We start from the raw sequence: 17451 nt of genomic DNA, 5'->3' as shown, positions 1-17451 counted from the left end.
TGGGCGTACGTACAGCCGAAAATAGGTAGAGTCTGGGTTTTGCCTCAAGGCTTTTTGGTTAAGTATGAGGGCTTGGGTTATGCTAAGGTGGCTTATGGTTTTCTACTGAAGGCTGATTTAGAAGGCTAATAACTTGTTGACTAAGGAGTTAAAACTCTTTTTAAAACGATTTTAAAAAGTTGGGTTATTACAAGATAAATTCAGTTCGACCATTTTTCAACCCAGTTCAATGGGCTCAATCCGATCACCCCTGGCTACAGACCATTTTCAACTAGGTTCACCCCTTGTTGCAGACCATTTTTGACTTGATTCAGCGGGTTTAGTCTTGTTCACCTCAATTTCAAACCATTCGTTGACCACTTTCCACAGCCATTTTCTAGCAGCCTCCTCCAGCCATCCTTGGCATCCTTTTCCAGCAATCTTCGGCAGATTTTTTCCGGCCACCGCCTCCGGCAATCTTACAAGATCATTTCCCTTTCTTTTCCAAACTCAAGCTTACACCTTGAGTTTGAAGAGAGATGTTAAAACATTTTAAATTCACCTTTATTCTATTTCCTATTAGGATTTATTCTCTTCCTTAATTATTCTAGAATTTACTTGCTCACCGCTCATAGCTATTATATAAATACGGACTTATATAATATTGTTTCGTACACTTCAATAAATTCAAGATGTAGCTCCAATGCTTCATCTGTTCCTCTCTCCGCCTTTGCTCTCTTCTCTTTTTCATTTTATACAAAATTCTACAGGGAGCAGCAAAGAACGGTTTCAACTTGGTCATTTTGGCCGGAGCTAGAAAAAAGTTTTATTACCGTCGTTTGGAACAAAAAGATACAAGGTTGGGTTGCAGCAGTTTCGGCGTTGGTAAGCAAGGACATATTCTCCCCCACGCCAGAGAATTCGTATATGTTGTTCACAGTTATCTAAATTTGAATGCTATCTTAACCATGCTCTGTACTTGTCACAACCAGTGCTCTCCACTTGTAACTCGATCAAGAGGGTGACCAAAATAGTAGGAAGAAAACGGTGAACATTCATGATGAATTACAAAAACGTGTAGTCTACATTATCTCCTGCTCTGGAGTAGTGCCATTTCTTCCCCTCAGAAACTGAGACACACATGTGCTGGTTGATTGAAAGTTCTCCGTCAACATGTAAACACAAAACAAGCAGAGTCCTGTCTCAAGATGAAGAAAAAAAAATCCAAATAAGAGTTACTGACATTTCACTCAAGATTCAAAGAAACAGAAAAGCATTGAGATCTATTATGCATATATTTGGACGTGACTATAATGGAAGACGATACACAATAAATGAACTTTTCACATTTTAAGCCTGCTGTAATAGTTTCTCAAGTGACTATTCTTCTTTGAAGAGGTGGTTTTTGGGGCCCGAGTAAAACCGAGGGAAGTGGGAAATTGGCTGCAAAGTGGTGCTGTGAGTGCTTTGTTTTGCGGGGTGAAAATCAGGGCATTACAGGGGGCTGTATTTTATGTTTGGCGTGGGGAGAGAGAGTTGTGCGTCTAATGTGATTGTGTTGTGCCTCTTACGTGTGTGAATTCTGTAAATAGATAATTAAGGGGAGTGGGTTTCTGTTAGGGGGGGTATACTGGTTTGTGGTTAAGTGAAGAGGGGGAATGTGCGTGTAGGGCAGAAGAAGAAACTAATCAGAATTGTTTGTGGCATTTCCAGCCTTAAGTTGTTTAGTAAAATTCTCTTCCATTTACTGAACTTTCTATTCAGTTTTGTGAAACCCAACAGGGCTTCAAAAATTTTCTCCAAACCTACTCCAGTAATATCACATATCATAAAGTATTTAACAATAATGTTATATGCGAATCGGTCATCACATCCATGACAGCATGACAGGGAAAATGCTTAAAGCTAACCCAAACAGCTAGACATGGAAACTACAGCAACATTAGATAAGCCTTCAGTATTATCAGATAACAATGAAAAAGGGAGTATTTTATAAATGGTGAAATCCAAGTATAATTCCTACCTGATACAGGCCATCCACAAGTAAATTAAATTGCCAATGTATCAACGTTCATCTAGGACCAGAGTAATTGTTGTTGCGTATTGTCTCTTAAGTCATGCCAATTACCAAATTATATGCATAATATATGAATGCAATATGGATGCAATAAGAACAGCAAGCCTACATCTTGGAAGCTGCCTCCAAAATTCTAGAAACACTGATTCTTCGCTTCATTAAATGGTTCCCAGAAACAGTGTAAAATACTTTTTTGTAATCTCTAAACATGGTTATAAAATGTATCAAAACTATTTCCCATGATTTAGTTTACCTAATGCCAAAAGGTAGCCAACAAGATGCCATCTCAAAATTATCGAAATAGTAGTCAATCAGATGACCAACTTGGTTTGTATTTCACCAAACACTTGACCAAGCTAATAGAAATTTCTACCATGAAAAGAAAAATAAGCCAAACAGATGAGGGCATTGGCAAGGAAGTATTTTGGGGAAACTCCTCTTATTGACACTCTTTTTGCACTTATCTCCCAAATTACCATTTGTGACAATTGACTCCTTCCAACTACCATTTAGGTGCAAAGAGATCCCTCTATTAGCTATTGGCATTAAAATGGATGGAAAAAAGATCACCTGACACACACGCACATATTTTGGACTTAAAATGTCTAAATTGTCCTTTTATGTTTGAGGCATGTAAAGAAAGGAAGGAGTTGGAAGAGAGGGTGGCCCACCCACCCCTTAGGGTTAAGCGGTTGCTGGTCTGATCACACCCTCGGGAATTTCAGGGATGGTTCAGCCACCCTTGTAACCCCTAAAAGGGGGTGGCTTGACCACACCAAGGTTTTGGCTATCCCAAATCACCTTGGGATGGCACGACTACCCCTAAGGTGATGGTTCAACCACCCTCAAACCACCTAGGGGTGGCTCGCCCATCCCTTAAAGTGTGGTTTGGCCATTCCTGAAGGTGTTTGGGGGTGGTTCAGCTACCCCTAGACACCACGAGGATGACTCGGCTAGCCCTGAAACACCTAGGGGTTGGCTTAGGCACCCTCGAAACACCATGGGGGGTTGTGTAACAGCCTAGGGAAAAGCACTAGCCACATCTGCGCTATTACCCCAAAAGAACTAGTCAATTTGGAACTTCCCTAGAATTCATTATAAAGCCCAGTTTCACCTAACAACTAAGCAATGTGGGACTTAGCAGCCATGACTATCTTTATAAACCACCAGCTCTATATGGGCTTCTTCTCATCTTCCCAATATGGGACCGGGGTGTTACAAACTCCCCCTCTTAAATTTTTGACATCCTCGTCAGGGTCACGTCATGTAGTGCTCCAGTACCATATGACCTGGCATTACTAGGCGGCTTTGATACCACTTGTAACGACCCAGGGAAAAACACTAACCACATCTGCGCTATTTTCCCAAAAGGACTAGTCATTTTGAGGTGATAGTGCAGATATGGCTAGCGCTTTTCCCTAGGTCGTTACAGGTTGGGGGTGGCTTAGCCAACTCACTTGGGTTTCAAAGGTGGTTCGACCACCCCCTAGGGGTTTTGGTGTTGCTGAACTACCTCACTCTTAAGTTTTTTGTTGAATTCTTTTTAAATTATTATTTTTTATACATATTCACAATTGTCGTTTATTTCCCTCCATAGACACCAAAAAAAGCATGAAGGCACCATATTCCACACATTAGCACTCTGAGTGCTACCAGTCCACCAACAAGCATACAAGTCGACTACTCGTCTAGGCATAGCTCAAGGCAGCCCAAATCTACTGAAGAAAACATTTTAAATGGCACAAACAACCTCACAATGGAGAGGATGGTCCATAGACTCCCCACTTCTTTTACACATGCAATACCTATCAACCACAATGACAGGTTGCTTCCTGAGATAGTCTATGGTAAGGATCTTTTCTAAGGCCGCAATCAATGGAACCTTTGTCCCTAAACACTCTTCCAAGGAAAACGAAAGTCATTGTTAAAACCCATGGTACTGCAAAATGATTTAACTTCAAACAACCTTATTTTGGAGGAGACCTATCAACCACAATGACTGGTTGCTTCCTAAGATTGTCTATGGTAAGGATCTTTTCTAAGGCCACCATCAACGGAACCTTAGTCCGCCAAACACTCTTCCAAGGGAAACGAAAGCCATTGTTAAAACCCATGGTACTATAAAATGATTTAACATCAAACAACCCAATTTTGGAGGGGACCCACCACAACTTGTCTTCACCTTCCCGCCTAACTCTAACTAAATACAACACCCTAACGAACGGGGCAAAGACATCTACCTCCTAATCATGCGCTGCTCTAACAAAGCTCATGTTCAACTGAGTGGAACCACCAGAAAACTCCAAGTGTGCCACAACTTAAGCATCATTTGCACAAGCAATACCATATACATCTAGAAAGTGTTCCTTTAAAGGCCATATCTCCACCAAGGCTCTCTCCAAAGCCCATAGCACCAAAGCCATTTTCCTAAGAGAGCACGATTGAACATCAGCAAGTTCCGAACCCCCAATCCTCCCTTCGAGAGTGAACAAGCCTTGGACCAGCTTACCAAGTGATATTGGAACTCTTTGCCTAGTCAATCCTATAAGAAATCATGTTGAAGTTTCTCAATATGGTTTGCAACACCCTCAAGGAAAGTAAAGAGAGACACAATGCAACACCCTCTTGATAAGGGTAACCCTACCATTCTTAGACAAATACATCATTTTTCAACTAGCTAACCAATGCTCTATCTTCTCAATAACACCGTCGCAAATATGCTTGGCCTTATAGGAGGCCCCAACGGTAGGCCAACATATCTCAAAGGCAGAGAAGAAATTCCACAACCCAGAAACTCAGTTAACCCATCCACATTATCAACTTTTGCAACAGAAACCAATTCTGACTTAGGCAAGTTTATCTTCAAGCTTGAAATAGCCTCGAAACATAAGAACAGGCACCACATATGATGTAGATGATCTGGTTTGGCCCCACAGAAAATCAAAGTATCATAAACAAACGGAAGGTGAGAGATATCAATCCATGTACCCACAGATAAACCAAACAAAAACCCCCATTCACTACAGAAAAATCATCTTACCCAACGCCTCCATCACAATGACAATCAACTACAGCTACTAAAAAAATCGGTGGGAGTGCCATTCACCAAAACCGAGAAACGCACGGAGAAAATATAATGAGCTAACCAAGAGCACCATTTCCCCCTAAAGCTGCACCTCCTCACCATATACAACAGAAAATTCCAATTAACATGATCATAAGGTTTTTCTAAGTCCATTTTGCAAATAACACCGGGTTCTCCAAATCTTATTCTACAATCTAGGCATTCATTGACAATAAGAACAAGATCTAGGATCAGCCTACGTAGGATGAACGCATTTTATGACTTAGAAATAATCTTCTCCAACACCATCTTAAGCTTGTTTGCTAGAATCTTAGCAATAATGTGAACATCCTTGGGGTCAACAGCCCCTAGGATCCAAATGAGGGCGATCAAGGTAACATTTAGGCTTCTCTCAAACTTAACTCTAGCATGGAAGTCACGAAAGACCTTCATGGTGTCCTCTTTTAAAGTAACCCAGCAAGCTTGGAAGAACGCTATAGAATACCGTCAGGGCCCAACACCTTGTCACCATTCATAGCTTTTACTACCTCCAACACCTCCCCTTCCTCAAAATCTCTCTCCATCAACTAGCATCAGCCTCATCAATAAAATCAAAAGAAAGACAATCCAATAAAGGCCTCCAACTAAACTACTTGGCGTACAACTTTTTATAGAACTATACAATGTACTCGCAGGTTGGTAGATATTGTACCAGCAATCAACAAGGAATTAACGGATTTCTTCCTTCTGTTGGAATTAGCTATTTTGTGGAAAAAACTTCATGAACTTGTCATCTTCCCTTAACAACAAGATCCTAGACTTTTTGCCTCCAACCCACCTCCTCCATGAGAGTGGCGGTGTGTTTGGCATATATTTTTGAGAGGAGAATGAAGAAAGGAATGGATTGATGTAATATAAAGGTGGGTTGATGTGGCATAAATGTGAAAGAAATTTTAAAACTTTTTTGTAAGTGAAAACTGAATCAAGTTGTTTGCTAATGTAAAGAAAAAAATTTTATTTTTTTTTTCGGTAGAAAGGAGAAAGGAAAAAGGAAAAATGAGTAGGTTGCCAAACAGCCCTCTTTCTAACTCGCTAACAACTTCTGCCTTCTTCATTCTCTCTTCATCACCTAGGGTCCTCTCTTCTTCAACGATATCACAAACATGTAGCTCTTCCAAAAGGATCTTCTTCTTCCTCTCAACATTGCCAAAAACCTCCTCATTCCATCAATTTAAATCAACTTTCAAAGCCTTGAGCTTGCAAGCTAAAATGAAGCTCAAAGAGCCTTGGAAGTGATAAGAGTTGTACTACCGTTTCACCCTATCCACAAAACTCTCAAACTTTAGCCACCTGTTTTCAAATTTGAAGGACCTACTACCCCTTTAAAAGTCACCACAGTCAAGGAGGATTGAGAAATAAGTCGAGCAAAGTCTAGAAAGCCTCATTTGGGACACACTAGGAAACTGAGCTTCCCACGTCGGAGACAAGGAATCTATCAATTATGAACCAAGAGGGTGATTCCTGATTATTCGACCAAGTAAAAGTTTTGCCATCAAGAGGAGGTCCATCAAGCCCTAATAAAAAATGAAGTCAAAGAATTGCATCATAGTTGGGTATAAACAAGCTTCTCCCAATTTCTCACTGGGAAATCTAGAAAGGTTAAAATCACCCCCAATGTACCAAGGCAAGTTCTAGTAGTTGAGCATACTAGTCAAGTCATCCCAAAGAAGCCTTCTATACTTATCAGAATTAGGGTCATTGACACCTGCAAAAACCTAGGAGAAATGATCCTCAATGTTTCTAAAAGTGATAGCCAATGTGAATTTCCCCACACATTCGTTGATCTTCTCCAATACTCTCCTATCCCACGTAATCAAAACACTACTTGAAGCCCTTCTGGAATCCAAACAACACCGATCCACATGATGGCAGCCCCACAAACCACGCACAACACTATGAGGCATGATGTCAAGCTTAGTTTCTTGAGGAAGTAAGTTTCAACCTTCCACTCTGTGAGTAAGTTTCTCACCTTCAGACATTTATCAAGCTTTTTTGCTCTAAGTACCAAAACAAGTAGTAAATCCCAGTTGCAATATATGTATTATATACAGATATGCCAGGGAACATACCAGCATAGGCAACTGTAACACCAGAAACTAATCGTCCCAAAGCTGATAGTATGTAAAGACAAACCACCACCTGAAAAGAGATTTATGTCATGTATTAATTCTCTGGCCACAACAACCATAACAAAAGGGTAGTAGTTTTATTCTCTGATTATGTCACCACAAATTAAAATGGAATGAGCAACCTTAGCACAAATTAAAGGGGGTGTGGGTGCGGGGGTGTGCGGGTGTGTGTAAGTGTGTGTGTGTGTGTGTGTTTTTGGGTGGGCGGGGGGGGGTTGGTGAGGGGTGGGAAGTTGGAGCTGGGATGGACTACTTGCCAAGGATATAGAGTTGCACAGAACTCAGGCCAATAAGTTCCCCAATAAAATCAGTGTAGGTACATTTTATTACTTGGAAAATGAAGACCAATAGGTGCACAATGCACTTCATAAAATTAACTATTTAGTGATACAGGGAGTGATAAGCTGGTTTTGTTTGATTTTAGTTAGATTCCATTTTAGGAATTTGGATATTTTATAATATTTAAATTTGTAGATATAGGCAGAAATTTGAGTGCATTAGATTTAATTTTGGGTTTTAATGATGGATTTAACTGGTTATTTGGCTTTGGGCCTCTAGTAGTTAAAGTCCAAAGAGTCTAAGTCAATTAGGGTTAGGTATTAGACGCTTATAAATATGAATGTAATGCTTTTTAATGAATTCTATATAAAAAAATAAATAATAAATAAAAAAATAAAATAAAAAAAATAAAAAAAATTGAATGGAATCATTTTTTTTATTTTTCTTTCTTTCTATGATGGCTGAATGAAAAAAGATGGCTATGAAATTTCCAGCAAGGATTGTGTGATGCAACCCTTTTCAAAGGTGTGATGCCGAGGAATCCTACATGTGATGCTTAGGAAAACTAGGTGCGATGTTTAGGTTTCTCTCTTTTTTTCTTCTTTCTATTTTCTTTTCAGTTTCCAGCAATTTTGTTTTGAATTCCAGCCAATATTAGATCCGATTTTTCATACATTATTTCCCTATAGTCCAATCTCAAAGAACCCCAATCACCCATCCATCAAATAGCTCCTGAAAAACCCCAAAATACCAAAATTACCTTCTTGGGTTATTGTTCACAGCCCAGGAACAGCAACTTAGAATTGAATTTTCCCCTTTGTTTTGCCTTCAGACTAAATCCCATTCCTAACCTTAATTGAAACCCTCAATCTCTAATATGTTCAGCTCTTTTCACTACAAAACCCTAACCAAACAACCCGATAAACCCCTAGTTTTCCCACCAAAATCCAGGCAGTGGCTTGTCCTAAACCCTAAACAAGTTGCAGTTTAAATTATCCCATATTAGATTTGGTATCAAATCTGTTGTTCTACATCGATTTTGGTATCATAACTTTTGTCCTACATCAGTTTTGGTATCAAAGCTAGGAACTGCATAATGTTTTCACATCGTGGAAGATCCTACAAGAGTGAATTGATTTGGCCAGAGGGTAAATCACTTCTTAATAGAGAGGTTCTTCTACGAGATCTTCAGGATGATCTTCTTGATCAATTTCTATACTCTGAAAAGGTAATTTTTGTGTGATTGATTATGCAACAAAAAGAATTATTTTTTTTGATAAGTAATAATGATATAAAAAAGCGCAAAGGGGCAACCCACATACACGGGAAGTATAAACAGAGAGTGCCTAAGAGGGAGAGAAATGAAAAAGAAAATCAGAGAAACTAATCACTAAAGGAGTTAGCCAAGCGGCCGTCCAAGAGTAAAGAGTAAAGAAGAAAAAATGAGTCAATTCATCTATGGTCCTAGTGGAATTTTCAAAACATTTAGCATTTTTTTCATTCCATATACACCACATAAGACACAGAGGGATCATCTTCCACACAACCGCGCTTCGAGATCGTCCTCCCGACCACCAGCTATCGAACAAGTCGCTCACCCTGCAAGGCATGACCCAATGCAACCTAAACCACTTAAAAATCGTATGCCAAAGAGCACTTGCGAGCTCACAATGGAGAAGAAGATGATCGACTAACTCTCCGGTCTTCTTGCACATATAGCACCACTCCACTACCACTATGTTTCTCTTACGCAGAGTATCATGAGTCAAAATTTTGCCTAGGACCGAAGTCCACCCGAAAAATGCCACTCGCAGAGGCGCCTTAGTATGCTAGATGCTCTTCCAAGGAAACTCCTCTTGATTAGAATTGGACAAGGCCCTGTAGAGCGACTTCACCTCAAACTTGCCCTTCTTGGACGAAGACCAGCAAAAACGATCTACAATGCCTATGGAAACCTTGCAAGAATACAACCGATCAAAAAAAGGAGAAACCAAATCCATCTTCTAGTCTTGGACGGGCCGTACAAAAATGACATTCCACTTGACAACCCCAACAAAAAGAATTATTTTTCAAGTGTGGAATAGTTAAAAGTGAATGTATGAGTATTATTCGATTTAAAAGTGGGCTGAGATCTAAATTTAAAGAAAGATGCCTCGTGTGTGTGTGTGTGTGTGTGTGTGTGTAGGATGAATCTCATGTGTATTTTGAAGATGTTGAAGAAGCTATTGATACGGCTGTTGTGTAGGAAACTTTCATAAAGGTTTTGAGATCTTTAAAAAAAGTGAAGGAAGCCTCAATTTGTAACCCAAAACAGCAAGTTGAAAAGTTGGTAGAAACTTTTGTTGTAAAGAAGGTTCCTAAATAGCTTGATTAATAGAAATTTCAAAACAAAGGCAAAGAGTAGTAGTTTAAAATTCCCATTGTAGTAAGACATCACCAAACCAGCCGCTGATCAGGCTACAAAAATGCCAGGAGTACAAATTAAGTTCTCCAAGGACTGGACTGATGTTTCTTTGAAAGATTTACAAAAGTTCTTGACACCAATGCATGAGTACTCAACAGAATTTAGTTAAGCATAAAAGCTGTCTATTGAGAGACAAAAAACATGCCAAGTTAGAGTCAAAATCAAAGGAAGATATGATAACTAACAAATGTGCTGATAAGGTGTCATTAGGTCATGAATTAGAATTGCGGAAACCGGCCTTGGCTACCATTTTCAATGAAGTTAAAGTTGAAACAAAAGAAAACCACCACGTGATTGAAGTATACATGGGGAGAACAAAATGACAAAAATACCCCCTTCATAAAAATTCTGAAAAAAAAAAAAGAAAAAAGAAAAAAGAAAAGCCACCTAACTTGAAGGATCAAAAAGAACAAGAAACTCATGAAAACTAATCGCCCAAAGGAAAAAGAAAATGTCCAAAGATACAGGGTGTTGAAAAATAAAGACTCAATATCCTTCAATGTCCTCTTGTGGTCCTCAAAACTTCAATTATTCCTTTCCCTCCAAAGACACCACAAAAAGTACGAAGTTACCATCTTCCATACAACAACATTCCGAGTGTTGCCGGGTGTCTACCAACAAACATACAAGTTGACTACTCATCTAGGCATAACTCAAGACAGCCCAAACCGATTGAAGAAACATTTCACATAGCATAAGTAAAACCTAAGAAGAAAATGATCCACATACTTCCCATTCCTTCTGCACATACAACACCTCTCAACCACAATGACACGCCGCTTCAGAAGATTGTCCATTGTAATCTAAGGGCATAGTTGTATTTTAATAAATTTAATAGGGGTATAACAAAATATTTACAACATGTGATGCTTTAACCTACTAATTTAATGAACATTTTTAAATGAAAGGGCTTGGTATATTTGTAGGGTACGTTGCAACTTTTTGGAGTTGTGGAGGACATTGCAAATGTGTGGTAGTTTGAGCGGGGTAAGTGTAGTTTCCCCTTCTAGTTTTATTCAATTTTAAGAGTTTGTATATTTTTATAATTTTCATATTTTAGGGGCCGACAGAAATTTGAGTGCATTATATTTGCTTTGGGTTTTATTTGTAGTTTTCATTGGTTATTTGGCTTTGGGCCTTTAGTAGTTAAAATGCAAAGAGTCCAAATCCATTAGGGTTAGGCATTAGATGCCTATGAATATGGATTTTAATGGTTTTTTTTTTTTTTTTTCTTATGATGGTTAAATGAAAAAAGATGACTGTAAAATTTCCAGCTACGAGAACTATGTCAAGCAACCCATCTCGGAGGCGTGATATTGAGGAACCTTAGATGTGATGCCGAGAAAAACTATGTGTCAAGGTCTACGTTTGTGTCTTTTTCTTTTTCTTTTTTTCTATTTCCTTTTCAGTTTTGAACAATTTTGTTTCAAATTCCAGCCGATATTGAATCTGAATTTCATATATTATTTCCTTAGTGTCCAATCCCAAAGAACCCCAAATCACCTATCCATCAAATAGCTCCTAATTAATTTTCTCGGGTTACTGTTCACAGGCCAGGAACAGCAACTTCGACTTAATTTTCCCATTTGTTTTGCCATCAAACTAAATCCCATTTCTTACCCTAAATGAAATCCTCAATCTCAAATATTTCCAGCCCTTTTCACTACAAAACCATAACTAAACAACCCTAAAAACCCCTAGTTTCCCACCAAAATGCTAGCTGTAGCTTGTCCTAAACCCTAAAAGAAGTTACTGCCCAAATTCTCCTACATCAGATTTGGTATCACATCCATTGTTCTACATTAATGTTGGAACCAGAGCTTCAGTCCTACATCATTCAAATAACCTTACTACCTAACTCATGGCAATTTAGCAAGCCAATATGCTAATAAGCTAGAAATCTTGTCCTGCACAACCCTAAAATGCTATTGATTTGATTGAACTCTTAGTCCTACCAGTAGTTCGACCAGATAAGAGAAAGGAATTCAGCACAAGAATGACAAGGAAACCACCAGAAAATAAAACCCAAGAAATGCTATGAGGAAATAACCCTAGATATTCAATCCACAAAAAGTGCCTCCAGAGCAGTCATTCTCCACACAACTTACTGACACAACAGTACTTTACACAAATATTTGTTTCTCAAGGCATCAAATAACCAACATAAATTGTGATATGGTTTACAAACACTGTAATACAAGTTTAATAACCAATGTGCTTTAACTCAGCAAGGTGGAGGGTGAGGTCATGGGTTCAAGTCGCACCGGGTAAGTGTATAATTTACCAATAAAAAAAAAAAAAAAAAAAAAAAAAGTAAAAGTTTAATAAACTGGCTGACCTTCAAATCCAACATGATAAAGCAAGAAAATATGTCATCTTAAAAAGTGAAATTATCCCTGCTTTCTTGAGTTCTAGAATATGCTTCATCTAATACAACAATTTGGGCTACAGATTCCTTTGTGGTGAGGAAAATCTGTTGCTTTTTCAAAATAGTTTAATATTTATGGTTTCTGCTGAGACAAGCATACAGTCCAAAAGTCTAAAAGAAGATGTTGATGGTTGTAGCAGCATTAGTTTTGTGCAAGCCATACACTTAAAAGTAACATTATTTTATGTGCAAGCTGTATAATTAAAACTTACAGTGCCTTCTCTTTCCATACCAATGATTTTATTTAAAATTTGAAAACCTTAAGTTCTAGAAACCATGTAGAAGCCCAAGCCCGATATCGAGATAGAAAACAATTAAAGTTGTATAATATTACCTTGAAAAACAGCCTCTTGTCATGCCCCGTGGCAGCAACCCTCAAAACAGACTCAGCAGCCCCAATAGTGTTAGCTAACCACGCAACAATGCTATTAGCAGTGTCCTGAGAAATCTGCCACTCAAGTGGATCCACGGGCACCCTATAGAACAACGTTGTCCAATAAAATTAGAGTGTTTAAAAATGATGAAAGTCCTAATTTCACTCTATTCAATACACACAGAAATAACTCAAATTATCAACATTTTGAAATTAGTAAAACAAGAAGAGCAAGAAAGCATAAGAATCAGAGTGTCTATTCAAACTTTGAAACAAGCAAAACCCTAAAATTTAAAACAATAAATTAAATTGGGTCACAATGGAAAATAAATAATTTTTAATTGAATTATGCAAAATAGGTTATTTGGTAAATTTTTTCAAAAAAAAAAGGCCAAGCAAAAATTGAAAACCCTAAATTTCCCAATACAAAGAAATGATTGAAATGAGTGAGAAGAGTGAGAAGAGAATAATCAAAATATAAATTACGAGATGTTCAATTGGCGGAAGAGAAGGCCGAGAATGGCGAGGGAGCAGATGAGGACGATGAGGACGTCGGAGACTAAGGAGAGAAGGCTGGCTTTCCTGTAGGCGCAGTGGTAGTACACCAACGTACCACTGATCAGCACTATCAATGGCTTCCCGAATCGGCTCCTTCTCCTTTGCCTGCTCCCCTTGCTCTTATTATTGTTGTTGTTGTTGTTGCTGCTGCTATCCATTTCCCCTCTCAAAGCCACCACAATTCACTTGATCATTGCCATCATCTCCTGTGTTGTATTATCTCTGTGTTGCTTCATCTTCTATTATTAATTTCTGCTATTACAACCTCTCTCTCTCTCCCTCTGTGTTGCTCTTCTTCAACCTTCTTGTAATACTACAGATTCCTTTCTTCTTCCAAAAAAAAAAAAAATAAAGAAAATTGTCTTGTCTCTACTGAAGTAAATTGTCGGATATCATACGGTGAAAAATTAGTCATTTAAATGCATTATCAAATTATATAATAATTTTCTAAGAATCTATTAAATAATATTACTTAACAAATAAATTATGGTAATATTGTTACGAATAACAAACAAATAAATTATAGTAATTCTTCAATTCAATCTCTAAAAGTCATTGGAGAAGCTGCAACTTTCAAAGTTGGGGACCATACCAGCCGGCAACATGTTGACCAAGAAATCATCAGAAACCGGTACTCGTAATTGTTTTTTTTTCAAGCATTTAAACAAGAGAAACTAAAAGGCCTCAAACTATGACTCATCAATTTTTTCAACTCTTAATATTTTTTTATTTTTATATCATATTAGTTATTTTTTATTATTATTCGAATAAAAAAGTGGGTAACTTCATTTTAGACTTGTGAATTAACACACGATTTGAAAATCCCCAAAACTTCAAAACCTCTTAATTTGAACGGTTGAACCTCTAAACTTTCAATTACAGTCAATTTGAACCATTCCGTTAGATTTAGCCGTTAACTTCCTTGATTTACCCCTAAAAAGACCAAAATATCTCCTTTTTTTTAACTTTATTTTGTTAATTTTTTAAAATTTGGAATTAACAATAAATTTGGAATTTTATAAAAAAGTCAAGGGTATAAACGTCATTGTCTCACTTTTAACGTTTAAAATATAACGGAGTGATTCAAATTGATTGCAATTGAAAATTCAAGAGTTCAAATTGAGAGTTTTTGAAGTTTGGAAGGCTTCTTAAATCGCTTGGTAACTCAGAGTCTAAAGTGAAATTACCCTTTAAAAAATATTACAAAACAAATTTTTTTTTATTTTTTTTTTATATAAATACATTCTTACTTTTTTGGGAAAACTTCACTTTGGCTCCCTGAACTTCCAGCCGATTTTACAAACCCTCCCTGAACTTTCAAATCTCTTACTTTGGACCCCTAAACTTTCACTTTCTATCACTTTGGACCCCTCTGTTAGTTTTCAATGTTAGACTCAAACGATTTGACTTTTTATGCTCATTATACCCCAACGTTAAAACTACACCGTTTTGAGCTCCAAAACTACAACACCCACCCAGCCCAAAACGACGACATTTTGGGCATTAAAAATTTAAAAAAAAAAAAAAAACAAAAAGAAAGAAAAAATCCACTTTACCTGAAGTTTCAGGTGTTTTTTAATTTGAACCCCAAAGTTTAAAAATTGGCAATGTACCCCCCTAATGTTTCAAAAATTTTCAATTTAAACCTTCTGTTACTAATTTCCGTCAAATTTTACGAAAATCTATGAAATTACGTAATTACCCTCAGACTTTTTTCTTTTTTTTAAAAAAAAAAAAAAAAATTTTGTCCAATTCAACGGAAATTAGTAACGGAAGGTTTAAATTGAAAATTTTTGAAACATTAGGGAGGTATATTGCCAATTTTTAAATTTTGGGGTTCAAATTGAAAACCCCTAAAACTTCAAGGGGGTAAAGTGAATTTTCTCTTAAAAAAAAAAAAAAAAAAAGCAAAATATTAAAAAAATAATAAAAATTACAAAAAAAAAACAAAAAAACAAAAAAACAAGAAACAAATTGGAGCCACCCCCTTGGCCAAAATGGGGTGGCCAGACCACCCCATTTTTGGGCAAGGGACCCCATGGCCGGTCTGGGGGTGGTCGAATCATTCTCATGGCCAAGGGGGTGGTAAAAGCCCAAAAAATGAAAAGAAAAAAAAAATTATTCACAATTTTGGGCTTTTCGGGGTGGCTGGACCACCCCCAAGGGCCTGGGGGTGGTTTCGGCCACCCCCATACCGGCCGTAAGGGGTGGCCGAAACCACCCCCAGGCCCTTGGGGGTGGTCCGGCTACCCCCGAAAGCCAAAATCTGTGAATGGGTTTTTTTTTTTTTTTTTTTTTCTCATTTTTTTGGGGTTTTGGGAGTGACCAAAACCACCCCCAGGCCTTTGGGGGTGGCTAGAACCTTTTTTTTTCGTTTTTTTTTTTTTTCTTCTTTTGTTTTTTTGGCCTCTTGGGATGGCCGGACCACTCCCTTGGCCATGGGGTGGTTCGACCAACCCCAAACCGACCATGGGGGTGGCTCCAGCCACCACGATTTTTCTTAGGTTTTCCTTTTTTTTTTTTCTTTTTTTTTTCTTAATATTTTGCCCTTTTTTGAAAAAAGAAAAAAAAAAACAATTTTAATGCCCAAAACGACATCGTATTGGGCTGGGGTGTTTTTTTTTTTTTTTTTTTAATATTTTTAATATTTTGCATTTTCTTTTTCTTTTTTTTTTTTAAGAAAAAATAATAATTTTGATGTCCAAAACGATGTCGTTTTGGGCTGGGGGTGGGTGCTGTAGTTTTGGGCATTTTTGGAATTTGAAGTGGACTGAGTGGGGGTATAATGGGCGTAAAAAGTCAAATCGTTTGAGTTTAACGTCGAAAACTAACAAAGGGGTTAAAAGTAAGAGCAAATCAAAGTTCAGGGGTCCAAAGTGAGAGATTTGAAAGTTCAAGGGGTTTGTAAAATTGGCTGAAAATTTAAGAGGCCAAAGTAAAATTTCCCCTACTTTTTTTTTTTTTACATCAATCAAATCTTATAATTTATGACCAATTGCTATAAAATGGCACTTCTTGAATCTTTCCTTGCCGACCTAGTAAGTTTTAATTGGTCATTGGATGAATTCAGAGAGGACTCCAAAGTGCATCTTAAAAAACAAAAACAAAAATAAAAAAGGGGAAAATGCAGTTTACCCCCTTGAAGTTTCAGGAGTTTTTCAATTTTAACCCCAAAGTTTAAAAATTGGCAATCTACCCCCCTGAAGTTTCAAAAATTGGCAATTTAAACCTTCCGTTTAATTTTTCCGTTAAATTGGACGGAAAGTTTTTTAAAAAAGCCTGAGGGCAATAATGTAATTTTATAGATTTCCGTCCATTTTGACGGAAAAATTAAACGGAAGGTTTAAATTGCCAATTTTTTAAACTTCAGGGGGGTAGATTGCCAATTTTTGAACTTTGGGGTTAAAATTGAAAAACCCCTGAAACTTTAGGGGGGTAAACTGCATTTTTCCCAATAAAAAAACATGTCATTTAGTACCTTCTTATTAATTTTTGGGTTAAATACTAAAAATCTCTCTAGAGTTTGGACGCTTTAATTTTTCCTCCCTAAGTTTTGATTTATATCACAGAAGGTATCTGTGATTTTGATAAAGACCAAATTGATCATTTAATCCATTGACCGTTAATTGACTTAACGAAAGTCCACGTCACTGACATGTGGACTAATTAAAATTCGACACTTGGCATAAGTGGCCATGTCACAGTGATGATGTGGCCACCTAATTAAATTTTTTATTAAAATTTTTTTTTTCTAAAAAAAAAAAAAAAAAAAATGGGGGTGGCCGAAACCACCACCAGTGGGTACTGGGGGTGGCTCGACCACCCCCATGGAGCTAAGGGAGTGGACGAAACCACCCCCATGGAGCTAAGAGGGTGGCCGAAACCACCCCCAAACCACCATTGGAGGTGGTTTCGGCCACCTCCTTGGCTCCATGGGGGTAGGGGTGGTTTCGGCCACCCCCATGGGCAAAGGGGTTGGCCGAGCCACCCCCAAATGGCTGGCCATCCTCAATTTTTTTTTTTCTTATTTTACGAAAAAT

At 37.7% G+C, this 17451-nt stretch overlaps 1 protein-coding gene across 1 annotated transcript; it reads right to left on the bottom strand.

The window, feature by feature from the left end:
• Window positions 1-1013: 1013 nt before the first annotated feature.
• LOC132187193 (reticulon-like protein B22) lies at window positions 1014-13752 on the bottom strand. The gene is made up of 4 exons (XM_059601416.2): window positions 13340-13752; window positions 12815-12956; window positions 7250-7319; window positions 1014-1177 (listed from the first exon to the last, which is right to left on the bottom strand). The coding sequence occupies exons 1-4, from the start codon at window positions 13567-13569 to the stop codon at window positions 1062-1064; spliced, it is 558 nt and encodes a 185-aa protein (XP_059457399.1). The 5' UTR covers window positions 13570-13752; the 3' UTR covers window positions 1014-1061.
• Between the last annotated feature and the right edge of the window lie 3699 nt (window positions 13753-17451).

Source organism: Corylus avellana, chromosome 6 (genome assembly GCF_965113065.1).
Source record: "Corylus avellana chromosome 6, dhCorAvel1.hap1.2, whole genome shotgun sequence".
In the NCBI taxonomy this organism is placed as follows: domain Eukaryota; kingdom Viridiplantae; phylum Streptophyta; class Magnoliopsida; order Fagales; family Betulaceae; genus Corylus; species Corylus avellana.
Note: the sequence above shows the minus strand (reverse complement) of the source record. Positions and strands in the feature narration are given on the sequence as shown.